This window comes from Pholcus phalangioides, unplaced genomic scaffold (genome assembly GCF_987345545.1).
Source record: "Pholcus phalangioides strain wild (caught in Gottingen) unplaced genomic scaffold, Ppha-v1.0 ptg000011l_1, whole genome shotgun sequence".
Taxonomy (NCBI): domain Eukaryota; kingdom Metazoa; phylum Arthropoda; class Arachnida; order Araneae; family Pholcidae; genus Pholcus; species Pholcus phalangioides.
This window is the reverse complement of record NW_028301604.1, coordinates 39,957,584-39,973,201: the sequence shown is the minus strand read 5'-3', so window position 1 is coordinate 39,973,201 and position 15,618 is coordinate 39,957,584. Positions and strand designations below refer to the sequence as shown.

The 15,618-nt window shown below is 35.8% G+C and overlaps 1 protein-coding gene across 5 annotated transcripts in view; it reads right to left on the bottom strand.

Moving 5' to 3' along the window:
• sev (receptor protein-tyrosine kinase sevenless) overlaps positions 1–15,618 on the bottom strand; it is a 1,896,734-nt gene that overhangs the window by 841,277 nt on the left and 1,039,839 nt on the right. For all 5 annotated transcript variants that reach the window (XM_089239534.1, XM_089239532.1, XM_089239533.1 and 2 more), the window contains one exon: positions 6,531–6,720. In XM_089239534.1, the coding sequence (XP_089095660.1) occupies positions 6,531–6,720 (190 nt within the window). The remainder of the gene's footprint in view (positions 1–6,530; positions 6,721–15,618) is intronic.

Here is a 15,618-nt window from a genome sequence, read left to right as displayed (position 1 = left end):
GTGAAAAAAGAAATGTATGTATGTATGTATGTATGTGTATATATATATATATATACATACATACATAATATATATATATATACACACATATATATATATATATATATACACACACACACACATATATATATATATATATATATATATACACACATACACACACATATATATATACACATATATATATATGTGTATGTATATATATGTGTATGTATGTGTATATATATATACACATATAAAATTGATTTTCTGTCTGTTCGTGTGTTCTCTATACAAATCCACAATTTTAGATCGATCGTCGCCAATGCTTGGATATATACCAAATAGGGCCCGGATTGAACGATAGGCTACTTTAAATGTTCGTCAGAGATGGGCAGATGCCTGAAATGAACGAAAAACCGTCGGGTAACAATGGTTTCTGGACCTCAACAATCTTTTTCGGAATATTTACTTTGGTTACCGTGGTTCCCTAGTAATGCGTTTTACATGTGCATATGCCTTTACAATGGTTTATCACTTCTTTAATCCCGCCAGTATTATATATTTATTCCTTTGTAAGGGTTTGTCGCTTTTCCAATCCTCCCAATAAATGAAGAATACGCGAGCAGCGCGGGTATTATAGCTAGTGTTATGCATGATAAAACTGCAATGAAATCTCGATATAACGATATTTTGCGGACGAAGAAAAATACCATAATACAGGTATTATCGTTAATCGACAGACTTTGACATTGAACACTAGCCATCAGGGCCGCAACTAAATGCTTGATCAGCTGAGGTAAGCACATATTTTGACATCCCCCCCCCCCCCTGTAATTTTGAGGAAGAGGCTATAAAAGGTGAATTTTGTGCACCCTTCTGGTCCTGGGCAAGATAACTGCTTGTCCCCTCCCCCAGTTGTGGTCCTGCCGACCATGGATCACGATCACCATTGGCGTATGCGAAGGGGGTTTAGGGTTCCAACCCCCCCCCCCCCCACAGAGCCCAGATTATAGGGTTATTTTGCAAGAGAAAAGAACGCACCCCCCCCCCCCTCGTGAAAATTCTGTGTACACCTGTGGCAATTACAAGTTTCTATGGGAAAACCATATCGCCTAACCAATTTGTTTTCTTAACTGGCCCATAGGGGAGCTCTATTGTATTGCGTAAAATTATATACAAATCACAATCATATCTCGAAATGTAATAATATTTATTACACACAATTATATTTTATTATTTAGTTTAAATAAACAGTGAAACCTCGATATAACAATATTCTACGGACCAAAAAAAATATTGTGGTAGAGGGATTAAAGAGGTAACATTATCCTCACATGTGATCAAATTTATGCTATTATTGTCATTTTTTTTATATCAGCATTGTTAATATCATCGGAAAATGCGCTTTTATGTATTTATTCGTTACAAGAAATTGTAATTGATTAGTTTATTTATAAAATTCACTTAGATATGTATTGTCCCTGTAAAGAAGCTTACTGCATAGCGCTTTTGTGTCGTACACAGAGTGCAGAAATACAAATAACTTTAGCTTTCGGTGATCATTTAGTGCAAAATATTAATGTTATCAGACACCTTCAGAAGAATGAGAACAAGTGGCGAAGTTAAAATTAAATTCAAAACGATTTTGAATGAAATATAAAAAATATTGTTGTAGCGATTTCAAAAATCTAAAAATATCGTGTTATAGAGGGGTTTATCATAGTAGATGATGTCGTTGTACCGAGAGTTTAACATTAGGCCGGACAATTCCAAACAAGATTTGAAAAAAATATCATTGCAGATGTATTTATTATCGATTATCGTTGTAGCGATGTTGTGCTGCACATACAAATGCCGTATCATATGCGGGATTTTCTCATGGGGGGGGGGGGGGGCATTCAACATTTTTTTTCTTCCCGAAAGGGTCTTTTTTTTACTGAAAAAATACACCATAATCTTTTCTCAAGGGAGGTGACAAAATTTTTCGGGGGTGGGGGGGGGGCCGCGAAAAATCCTGGCCTGGGGGCCACGCATTGGTTTTCGGGTTGGATTGGACTTCTCAACACATTTCTGACACTTTTCAAGAATAATATTAATGACATTTGGAACAATATTTATTTTTATTTTCAGTTTTTCTACTCTTGTTTGTCTATGTAGGCGATAAGAGGCAAAAATGGAGGAGGTCATCGTATATAATGTTTTATTTCGGTACAAGTAGTCTCACAGCATGAATCGCCTTTTTGCAGACGATGTTTATCGAGATCTGTTTATTTTATAATGAATTTTGTTTTTCATTTTTGTTTGATTACAAGTTTTGGTTGAGGGATATTTATCCATATGATATGGTAAAGGTAATGTTGCAAATTGTTGAATGAAAATTATTGGTGAATGTGTTTGAAGAATATAGTGCTCGAATTGTCTAATACCATAGTATTGAAATTTTGATTTAATAAGAGAATCTATATAAGCTTATATAAATTTTCAAAGTATTTGTGCAAGAAAAATTATTTCAGTAATTGGGTGAACATAATCCATATGAGGTGAATATATGTGGCAATAATATTTATAACAAAGGATTCGCAAGTGAAATGCTGTAGCAAGTGATTTTAGCACTTGCTAAAATCTATAGCATTCGCAAAGGAATGCTATAGAAAGTATTGCTTTATATAGTTTGTTGTGAAATGAATGGTAATGATTGTGTGTATAATGAAATACAGGATGGGCAATAATTCCGTAGAAACTTGAATGAATAAATGAATAAAATGAAAAAAATGAATAAAAACCGGAAAAATAACCGAAATAAAAAACGGTTTGCAGGGTTAGTTGGTTGCATCGCTAGGTCACGGGAATTTTTTCAAGCCAGGGAAAAATAAGTCAAAAAACAGCTGATAGGCTGCGCTGGTACGAGCGACTTCAGTGGAAATATGCAAATGAGACTGTTATAAGCGCTCCTACTCCACAAGCAGTTCACCGTTGGAAGCCGTGTATGTGGACAAGGATGCTAAGAAGACGTTAACAAGGATGTGACTCGCCTGCAATGTGTTATTCCCTGTGGTGGTGGTCTTGTGGAACACTACTGCTGTACTAAACTATTTGCGGATCTTTTCTTTCACTTGGGTACGTCAGCGCCACCTATCGGCTGTTTTTTGAACTTTTTTCCCATCTTAAAAAAATTCCCGTGAGCTAGTGATGCTAACCCTGCAAACCGTTTTTAATTTCGGTAATTTTTCCGATTTTTATGAATTTTTGAAGTTTCTACGGACTTTTTACCTACCGTGTATTTATGTGCTGTTTTGAGTATGAATTGCCTAATATAATTTCTTTATTTCAAATCAACAAAATGATGAAAGGGAAAATGGATGAGGAGGAATGTTTCAATATAGGAAACGAGTCTCAGCCTGGGCGGATTGAAAATTTGCTATGAGCAAATTTTTCCGGTAAGGGGAGGAATGTTGACTTGATGAGTAAATTAAGCATAGTTAATGTTAACTGAGTTAATTGAAGGCAGTTAGGAAAATTGAAATAGTTATATAGATATTATAGTATTAGTAGTATGGGAAAATGTAGGGGAGGAGAAAGAAAAGTAAGAAGCTACAGAAAGTAAAAGAAACCTACGATAGTTGTGGTATTGTGGGGTGGTCCTTTGACCATTGATACTTGTAACCCCGTTATCTTTCTCAATATTTCTGTCTTATATACATAACACGTTGTGACATTAAATTACCGAATTGGGGTCTTCTTAGATTTGAAGAGCAACCGACAAATCCTGTGAAATAACCCGGGCCGTTAAACATCTAAAGTAAACTGAAACTCGAAAGTAATAGGTAAGTCTTAAATTCAACAAAACAAATTTATTCATAGAAATATAAATTTACTAATTACAGTTCACTCTGCTATATACTGTGGTATTTGCATTATATTTAACTTTTGATAGGGATGTGAGAGACTAATTTTACTAAAAACATGAGCATGCAATGTTTTGAGTGCGACTTACCTCAACAAAGCTGAGGACCTTCATTCGCTCCTCCATATCTCCTAGATCCACTGTTTTTCTGACTCTGAACTCAAAATCCTCCTAAGACTCTCTCATCATCATCCCTGATTTTCTCTAAAATCATTTTACATTTTAATCATAATTTTAACTCCGCTTTTTTTGCGCTATTTCAAAATTTTCCATTCGCCCATCTTATTTTCTTTACCCTCTGTCCTACTTTTCATCAAACTTATATTCCATTGGCTGTTACCTTCTTCTCTGGTAAATCTCACAGACTCATAACTTTTGACCCAACCAATTTAATTCAGATCTGTTTCACGTCCCTAGAAATAGTCTAGACGCACATTCCTTAATAAATCAATGCATTTGACCAGCGACAAAGATTGGCCCATTATCTTATTTTACTTAAGATTTCCAATGCCGTGGTCTTCAGCTTGATACGAATATTTTACCTACCTATCGTTCTCAACTAGGGTCTCGTTTTATTACATTTTCTCAGACTACATATAACGGCATTTCAAAATACACCTGTCCCCCATCAGATTAAACTTTCCCATTGAAAATTCACTACTACCTCGCAGTGCCTTCTGACTTACATTCTTGTACTACCGTAGATTTATTTTACCTTCTGTAGTATTTTAAGTATTATTGCGTCACACCAGCAATTTTCCGAATTCTCGGGATTTCGGGAATGGGAAATCTCAAAAATTCTCAGAAACCCTCGGCTCACACATTCCCTCGTCGTAATGTTTTTATTAAGTATGGCAGGAATAATTCCAGTTATTCCATCCTCACATTAATTGCAGTTAAGTCTCTTTCCCCATTGCGTCGAATTTGAAATCTGGTTCTGTTAAATTTTTGACCATAACGAATGGTTTATAATAAATGTTATTTTGAATGTATGGATGAGATTTTTTTCTATGTCTCTTTTTGTAACGGAGATTGTTAGTGTAATTAATAGTGTAGAATAAAAATTTCATCTTATTCGCTGCAATGACCGATAAAAGTTTGATTTTTTTTATATCGATTAATTTGAGTATTCTTGTGGGAGGAGGGGCCTTACGGATAAAGAACATAGACTAAAAGATATAATAGACAGCGCACGCTATCCATAAAACTTGTCGAACGTGAAGAAAAGGTTCTGGGCTCGTTTTCGCAGAACATAGTGGTTTCGTGTTAATGCTAGGATGTTGTTGTAACGAAATTTTACACGATCAAGTTGATGAAAACTTTCCTTCATTTGTTCAATGTATGTATGCATGCATGCACACGAGGAGGAATATACTGTACATATATATGCATACACACACACATATATATTTATTCGTGTACATGCATACATACATAAGGACACGCGTAGCTCTTCTCTGCACCTCTTCAACCAAGTCTATGTCCCTCTGTAGGTATGGTCTCCAAAACCTTACAGCATACTCCAGTCCGGGACGAACTAAGCCTCGAAAAAGCGGAAGAATGACTTTAGGAGAACGCGAAGAGACCTTTTTGAAAATGAGAATTATACATATGTGAATCTTTTTTTAGGCATTAAGTAGATTTTAGAATGATTCTTTCTTCAAGTTAATATCTGAGGTACACATAGTGACTTCAGATCTTAACTCAGATGGTCCTAATGAAGATAGACTAAAAATTAATTAATTTTTCTTGTTTGAGGGCAATTTCACATACAACAAACACAAATTAATCAATAAAAAAATTTCCTTTCTGTAATAGTTTTATCTCAGGCGTGAAGCGAAGTAAAAATACTATTTTTAGAGGTAGTTATACATTTTTATGCAAAACTGCCATTGTCTAGTGGGTGCGTTTTCATTACATTCTATTTAAATAAAATATTTGCCATAAATTCCTCATTCTGAAAAGCATATTATCTTCAAAGTTGAGCGAAACTCGAATAAACTCACTAGCTCGCCAAATCTTGCGGAGACGTATATTTCAGTTAAAAGTTAATAAAACTCATTACTTCAATCATTTATTACCAAAAATTCTATTAAAACATTTAATAATGGCTCATGACATTTGAATTTTACCAAAACTTGGAACTTTAATTGAATTAAATCCAAAATGGAATCGTTAAAAACTGAGACTACGTCAGAAATCCATTGAATCGTCAATTTAATATTCCATTTTTTTCATTTATAAGAAAGGGAATAAGCAAAAAAGTATTCCCTTGTGAAAGGATACTGGCCCCCCCTTTCCTAAACCGGTCACAACATCCGAAAGCTGCGCAAGTGTTGACCATTCTAATACAAAATAAGACAGCATGTGTAGATCGTCATACGAATAGCCATAAGGAAAGCATTGCCAGCGAGATTCCCTGACCAGCCTTTTGACCGGAGTCACGTGACTCCGATCTTTGCTTCGCATTGTAACCCCTCACGCGCGCTCTATATTATTCTAACTCTGTGATAAAGAATCTCAAGACTTGTCTGCATTTTTTTACATAGACGTTTCTTGTTGGGAATAGATTTCAGTTCCTTAAATACCTATAAAACTACATATGATTACAAAAGACATCTAAACCCATTAGCTTGATACATACCGTACTTTCCAGAGAATAATTCGTTTTTGATGTATAAAAAATGATCTTCACCATTTAGCCTTGAGCATTCTATACTATGTGAAGTAGCCCAGTAAAGATATCCAGCAGGTGAGTCGATTGCCAGCTGTATTGCCACTGTTGGTATGGGCAGTGCTTCATTCTGACTACCATCAAGACAGGTACGTGAAATCTACAGAATGGAAATATGATACACTAAGCAACATCTGTTTGAAAACAGTGGACGATCGGAGATCGTTTTTATTTCTTGTCTTTTTTTTTTATTAATTGTTCTCATTATAGCTTTGTAAAATGGCAACAGCGAATCGAATTCTATATATAATCATCATGGGGATAAGTCGCACATGTATTTTGCTGGCGTATTTTTGTGTTCGAAATAAATTTATTTCTAAATCAGTGTGTGGTGTATGTCGGTTCATAATTCTGAGCAAGTGACCGCGAAGCAAAGCTCCAAGTATATTGCGAGCAGGCGTAAATTGTGAAGTGCCATGAATTTGGTCCGTCGAGAAGCCGGAGGCTCTTCGTCGTTGCTTGTTTAAATTTGAGACGTCGGAGAACTCGGTGATAGCAAAAGAATCTTCGTCTATAGATATCAACTGTTAACGGCGAGTCTATTCAACTCGTTTCCGTAAAGTTTTAGTTCGATTGAAGTCGTGCTCTAACATGCCGAAATCTAAATCTGAGACATCCTCTCAGAATTCAAGCTCTGATCAAGAAAATTTCAACAGCGGAAGGAGAGGTGTCAGCCGTCTTGGAATCCGATGAAATGTATTTGTTATGTGAATTCAAGCGCGAGCTAAAATTACTTGGGTCACAACCTAGAAAGATGCTACCGCGATGTCGTGAAATCCATTGACTCACTCGGTGAATCGGAGTATGACGGCTATTGGAGCTGAAGCGAAATATTCGGGAGATGTCATGTTCAGTGTCTATGTTTGAAGATGTTTTGACACAAACCAGTAAAAAATCTCAGTCAAAGAATAGTAATCTCAGTAGTATTTCACCATCTCATTTCCACCGCCGGAAGTGGCCGCTGAGATATAGTACGAGGTGTCTTATCTCTATTAAGACTTCTGGTGTTTATTAAGTGACTTCCTTTGTTTATCTCTACAGTTCCGGTGTCTAATCTATATCAACTTTCGGCATCTTATCGCTATTGACCTTATTGTTCCGTTGACGTCCGTTGTTTAACTCTGTTGACTCCACTGTTTTCTATTAAATGACTTCAGGTATTTATCCCTACAGAATGCCGACATCCGGTGGTTATTAAGTAACCTCCGTTGTTTATATCTACGCAGTTCCGATGTCTTTTCAATACTAAAAAGACTTCTATTAAGAGACCTCCGTTGCCTTATCCAACACCACCTATAGAACAAGGCCTCCGCACGAAGCTCGTGACGTCAATGAAGGCCATTTCTCCTATTACTATTGGATATACTGCAAAAAAGGTAAAAATATCGCATGCGTCGGCATGCTATATCCAATGGCAATAGGTGAAATAGCCTTCAGTGACGTCACGAGTTTCGTGCGGAGGCCTTGTTATATAGGTGGTGCCTTATCTTTCTTGGTTAATAAGTAACTTCCGGATTATCGGAACTACCCTCGTATAAATATCGGTGTGTAAGAGACAGGCACCATAAGGTTTTTCTTCACCGTCCTAGCTTGTTCACTTTCTCTCATCGACTTCATCATTCTTTCGACTCGAAGCAAGATAGAAAATCGTAATGTAAGTACCTGTACAGTGTGGTAACTATCGACCGTCCAATAATTACACACGTGATTCCTTGTGAAAAACTAATATGGAAAAGTGTTTTCCGTTCTTGGATAGGACGAATATTATGTGAGTTATAAAGGTTTTGAAAATTTATGACTTGTCATTCTCCTAACAGTCAATATGCCAAACTCGGAACGAAAGTACATTTCTCCGCCAGTAGTGGGTTGTCACTTCTTGAAAATTAGCTGAAATATTCAATCCCATTAGAAGCAAAGTCCTGCCTTCTTTCACGATTGGCGCTTTTCTCTCCCTGTATTGTGATATTATAACCCAGTTATTAAATACAGCTTACATGTTAACTTCGCTCATTACAAATCTGGTGATAAATTTGCCAGCATAAAGTGTTAGCCAAATGAGAACGGTTTGAAATTTTTTTTTAGCTGAATCAAAATACCTTTTTTGCCAAAATGTGTTAATTTGTTTAACTTCACTATCAAGGTCAAATTTTTTGAGGGAAGGTGCATACATTGCGTGTTTACTGTGCGATCGCTATTTTACGTTGTTCTAATCCGATTACATGTTGATCAATAAAACGACAATTTTTTGGGGTTTTTTTGAACTTTCATCGAAACTGTTACAAGTAAAAGCTTTAATGAAGGATGTAAATATGGTGGCTTGACGAAGGTCTGACTAGTGGAAACAATGAAATAATGTTTTCAATCAGAAACTTTTAATCAAACTTATTATGTTACGAATTTGGCACATTCAAAATAATTTTTGGTTTCGAATTTTTCTATTGATTACACTATTCAATATTGATTTTGTTTTCAAGAATATTTCAGTGATTTTAGGGTGCTTTTGGGGCACTGATTCTGACATTGGTTTTATCAGATCGGCTCTAGTTTTTGAGTTAGAATGAAAGCTGAATTTCAGTTAAAATACCATAAGCAAAGCGCGGATCTATGGGAAGAGAGTGATCGGTGTGATCACTCCCTCCCCCCAGAATTAAATTGCGACAATGCATGAAGTTTTCGGAACTTTTATATGATAATAATTGCATTAAACCCATCCGTAGAAAATTACCTGTATCAACATTTTTGATTGAAAAGCAAATTCAAGAAAATTGACTAAAAATAGGAAAAACCACCAGCAGATATTTTTCAAAAACTTTGAGACGGAGAAAAAACAGAAATAACGAAACTAATTCCGGAAAATGCGAGACAAAATGAAGGACGTATGGTCACCCTGTTCACAGTTTGACTAGCCCATTTTATTTATTTTTTATTTTTTTTTACTAAAATCCCCTCTCCCAATAGCGAGCTCTAGATCCGCTCAAGCCATAAGAAGCATATAAATCACATTGGAAGTGTATTATATGCGAATCATTTTTATACTTAGTATCAATGCACAAAGATCACTGATGTCTGGTAATGATATAAATGTGTTCAACAAAATAGGAAAGTTAAAAAAAAGAAAAAAATTCCACGCAAAAACTAATAGCTGCAGACTATATTGAAATATTGCTACTGTATTATATATGTATTTTCTAGATATATATATTCTATATAAATATTCTAGATTCTATATAAAACTAGAGCCAATTCGACAAAACCAATAGCAGTTTTAAAATCGGCAGCCCCAATGTACCCAGAAACCATTAAAATTTCCACTGGAAACATGAATGCTTTTTCAGGCCTTAAAATTTGGCTATTTTAATCTATTCACAAACGTTTAGTTTTATGGTAGATATTAGAGCCAGTATTATTCGAAAAAATAATTTTGAAGAATAACTTGATCCCTCTCAAAAATTTTTAAGCGTAGTTTGGTAAGAGGAAGAGTATTTCTTTCTTTCAAACGAAACAGAATTTCAATATCGCCCCATGGCCAATTTACTACCGAGTGAGTTCTGACGGAAATGTCAGTGTGTGCGCCTGACAGTCTCATTGACTATCTAGTGTTCTGTCTGATTTTTCTGTCATCTATATTTCAAATTGTGAGAGAAGTGTAATGAGTCAGTTGCTATCTTTGGCAAGACTAACCGGAGATCGGCTCACATTCGCGCCTCGAAGTTATGAACCACAGAAAACCACATTTTATCTGTCCGACAAAATTTAGCAATTGTTTTGTGAAGAAAAAGGAATAAAAAGGTATTCATCTAAGATAGTTCAGACAAGTGGTTATGAATCTGGCTGGATTTTTTTTTTCACACATGATTTCTAGGAGTTCCAAAAGTTGCAGAAAATAAAATGGAACAACTACTCACTGCGCTTGGAACCCACGCTGCTTAAGCAATGACAATGATGTTGAGAATAATTCTTTGCACCAACTTTGATTCGAAATTCGTTTAAAAGATTAATAGGAATAAGATTTTTGGCTATTCGAAAAACATTAGCTGGGAAAATTACTATAAATTAAATTCAATAAATTTGCCAAGACAATCGTAATCAGTAATTTTCATAATTTGTAAACTGAAGTTAATACGATTGATATCTATAGTGTAGCGTAGTGGTGAACTCATTTTTGCCAATGAGATAACAAATCATTATTCTCGATTAAATGATTTTTAATTTTAAATAACAATATATGTACATTCTACATTTTAGTTAAATACTATAGTGCCGACCACGTTGGTCGCACATCCATTCACTATCTCGGTTCGTCTCTCTCTGTCTAAGTTCTTATCTCTCGTTAGACGACGGCGTACTACCTCTACAGGAGCAGGTGTTTCCAACCGGCAGATGTTTCGACTGCACCTGCCGGGGCAGTCCACATAAGTTCAAGGGGTAGGATTCGATGGACGTCACAGCTTCCTCCCCCCTTAAAGAAATTTCCATTGGGATTTTCACAATGGAAATTCACAATCTAAATTAACCACAAATAAGCTTATAAGAAGATTGCAATAAAATTATATTACCACTGAAGTACCATGACAGGCAAATTGAGGCACAAAAAAATTTAAAAAAAAACATTGTTCGCGATACATTGCAATTAAATCGCAGAAAAGTAAATTCGAAAAATAATAAAATAATATGATACGTAGAATTTTCTGGGTTTATATATAACCGAAATCACAAAATAATTTTTTGAACAACACAGAAAAAAAAATCAATTCTTCATTAAACCCTGCAATTATAATGGAATAGTATAACACAAAATAACAAGAAAAAATTAAAGCATTCATACATATAATTTTCAAAACACTCAACAAATTGCAGGTCATTCGGGAATATTACGACTTAGCACATCAGCATTACTATTTTTGCGACCAGGTCTGCGCTGTATCTGAAAGTCATATTGTTGGAGTGACAATGCCCAACGCATCAGACGCTGGTTTGTGCTACAATTCTTCTGTAACCACACAGAGGATTATGATCAGTGACAATCAAGAATTTTTGACCATCTAGATAATAGTGTAAACGTTTAACAGCAAAAACAATGCTCAGACATTCCTTCTGAGTAGTGTAGTTTCTTTCTGCCTGAGAAAACTTGCTGAGAAAAAGTGTAGGATGTTCTTGTCCTGCACTATCCTCTTGAGCTAAAATGACAACCATTCCCATATTTGACGCATCAGTCTGCACAATAAATTGCTTAGAGAAATCTGGTGCATATAGTACTGGTTGACTAATTAACTTGTTTTTCAAACAAGTGAAACTCGCATTACACTCGGGAGTCAAGATGATTTCTCCTTTCTTTTCCTTTTAAAGTTTCTGATAACGGTGCAGCCAATACCGGAAACATAGGAATGTAATGATTATAATACCCTACCAATCCTAAAAAGGGGGTATATATGGGTATATAAAGGGTTGTATATGGGTCTAAAAGATCTTTCGACCCATCATTAACATAATTAACTGTACCCTCTGATGTCCGCTTCAATTTTGGGCAGTTCGGACGTAAATGCGATAACGAACCACATTGATAGAAGCATTTAAGGGAACTACGTTTCTCAAATTCTCTATGTTCTTGTAGATATTTTTTCTCGTAGTGGGCAGATTTATTAGGGAACTTTTTATCTGCATATTGCCATCTATTATTGCTATACTTTTTGTCCAGAGTTTTTTGACCCTTCTCTAACATTCTCGTAAGCATCCAATTTTTCGGCCAATTCATAGGGAGTGGTAATTTTCGCCCACTCATCAATATAATGCTCTCTTATTTCCGGTGGAACGCGCCTTTTTATGTAATCTGTGACCATCAATTTTTTTAGCCCTTCAAAATCAGTCACTTGCAAACCTTCCACCCACTCATCAAAATATTTAGAAAGTTCAAAAACGAAATCCCGCTACGGCTTGGCTGAATTTCTCTGATGTTTGACAAATTTTAATCGAAAATTTTCTGGGGTCATTTTGATGTGTTCAAAGTTATCAAAATTTTCTTCTGATTCCTTTGTTATAAGTTGTACCACGTCGGGTGGTAAAATAAAAGAGCCAACATGGCTGATACCCACTTTTTTTTTCTACCCTCACTCTTTTGGCTTGCCTTTCAAATAAAGCAAGAAACAACGCGATATCCATTTCCTTTTCATCGAACTTGGGGACAAGCTTTGTAAGCTCATAACTTCCCCCACCGCTTATATCAAAATCCAAATAACCTCGACCCTCGTTTTTTTATTGCTGCTTCTAAGCGTAGTTTCTCTAATTCGAACTCCCGTTCTTCCTTTTTTCTTCTGCCGCTTCCTCCATTTGTTTTCTCGCGAATTCTTTTTTTCTGTTTCTCTTCTACTTCTTCCTGAAGTTCCCTCTTAGCTAATTCCTCCCTAGCCTCTCGCTCTTCGAGAATATTAAAAAATTGCCCCTTAACAAACTCTTCTTCAAAATCTGCTGAATTCATAATCAGTCTTTTTAGATCCAAAATCCTCATCCTATCATTCACATTCTCCCCCAACTCTTCCGCTAACAACCTCAAATCTTCTTTTCTAGCTTTTGCAAGGAATGCCATAGCTGATAATACTAGTTATACAAACTAACTTCAAAATAAAAGTAATTCAGCTATTTTTCAAGAATAATCACAATATACAATCTACCACAAATAAATAAAATCAACTGCGGTACATTTTGAACCGCAGTGCCTCAAAAAAAAAAAATTCGCCTTAATCATGGCACTTACCCCTTCGGACTTCGGAGAGACTTATAACCTAACGAGATGATCTGATGATCCCAACAATAACTATCACAGTCGCAAAAGTCACTGGGTGAAACTGCTGTTTACACACTACACTACTTCAACGCACTTATTGTTCTCCTGACGGAGCTGATGACCCAATTCCTCCAAAGTTCCGATTTATCCAAACGGCACTGATGAGTGAATATTTCCCTACGGCACGGATGGCCGAATCTCTCAGCGGCACTGACGACCGAATCTGTCGACGGCGGCACTGAATCTCTCAACGGCACTGATGACCGAATTCGAAACTCCTGTTGGAGACATCAACAGTCAAATATTTTGCGAAGAGGAACATCGAAACGACGTGAAATATCCAAACCGCTGCCACCAAATTTTTAGCTGTAGCGTAGTGGTGAACTCGTTTTTGCCAATGAGATAACAAATCATTATTCTTGATTAAATGGTTTTTCATTTTAAATAACAATATATGTACATTCTACATTTTAATTAAAATACTTTAGTGTCGACCACGTTGGTCGCACATCGATTCACTATCTCGGTTCGTCTCTCTCTAAGTTCTTATCTCTCGTTAGACGACGGCGTACTACCTCTACAGGAGCAGGTGTTTCCAACCGGCAGATGTTTCGACTACACCTGCCGGGGCAGTCCACATAAGTTCAAGGGGTAGGATTCGATAGACGTCACAATAGATTAACTATATAGTAACATATTTTTTGCAAATTTTCCGATTGGTTTTGGTTGCTACCGAGGTGAAAAAAGCACGAAATGAGCTTCAATTTATTTACAGTTTACTGCCAATGATCATTAAAATATCCGGTACCTGTCCAGAATTGAAGAAACTGTACAACATGGTAAAACACCCAGATGAAACTATCTCTCAAGAGAAGGTAGGTGGGTAGGGGTGTGTGTGTGTTTTGACTACATATTTCTTCCTCTTATTTCCCCGAACTTTGGTGGCATATAGGAATCAGGGATCAAATTTCATTTGAAACGTGTTGGCTTGACCTTGAAGAATTCCTAACACTCATAACTAAAAAGGTAGTCTTAAATTCAAGACCACTCAGTCCACCTTGCATAGCCGGTCAATTTGCCGCACTCAACTTGTGGCGGTACAAATTCGTCGCAGTACCATTACGTCCCGGTACAAATTTGCCGCTGTATCAATTTATATATTACAGTGCAGGTTTTTTTCTTACACGTGAAATAAAAAACCATGAACAAAAAGTTTACACGCAGTTAACTGAAAATAATTATTTTTGTCAATGCGGAAAGGTCATCGAAATTAAAATTACAATATCAATTACATTTAAAAATTTAACTGCATATTAAAATTTAATTATATAGTTTTTTCTTACACGTGAAATAAAAAAACATGAACAAAAAGTGTACACGCAGTTAACTGAAAATAATTATTTTTGTCAATGCGGAAAGGTCATCGAAATTAAAATTACAATATCAATTACATTTAAAAATTTAACTGCATATTAAAATTTAATTATATTTGAAAATTCAGTTATAAAAATTTGAAATGTTAAATAATTTATTTTTGCTGCGATAAAATTTCAATATCGTGTGGAAAAATTTCGGTTTGTATGATATTCTCTAAATTACAGTGAGCCCATCTTTAACAGTAAATTTCTATCTGCCCCATGGACTCGAGAGTTTCTACCCCCCCCCCCCCCTAATTCGAGAGTCATCAACATTTACCATTACAGTATCTCCATAAGAACCTGAAATATTTAATTAATTAATAATTGAATTAAATTAATACTTAATTTTCACCGTATAAGCCGCACTTCCCGCTTTTGTTGGGATTTCTCACGGCGAAGGGAGTTGGGCGCAGATAAAGGGTAGAAATGTACAGTGCTTTTTTATGAATGACAATTCGATGAAATTTTGATATTGCCCACAGGAGGAGCACCGACAAAGACCATGTAATCACCAATAAGAAAGACGACTATGGGTCAGTCGCACAGACATAACCATTAATCTTATGTTTATAATCAGTCGCATATCTTTGGCTGGCTTGTTTGAATATTTTCACATAGCGTCTAAACTTTTGGTACAAGGTTGGTGTGCTCGGTCTACATATTTCTGTTGGCAAAAACATGGCATATTGCGAAAGCGAACGTGGATATGATATGTTGGTTTGCGTGTGTGTTTAAACGTTTTCCCCCCATAATTCATGTTCCGAAATTAGAAAAACTTTTAATGCAATTGAAAATAAATTAG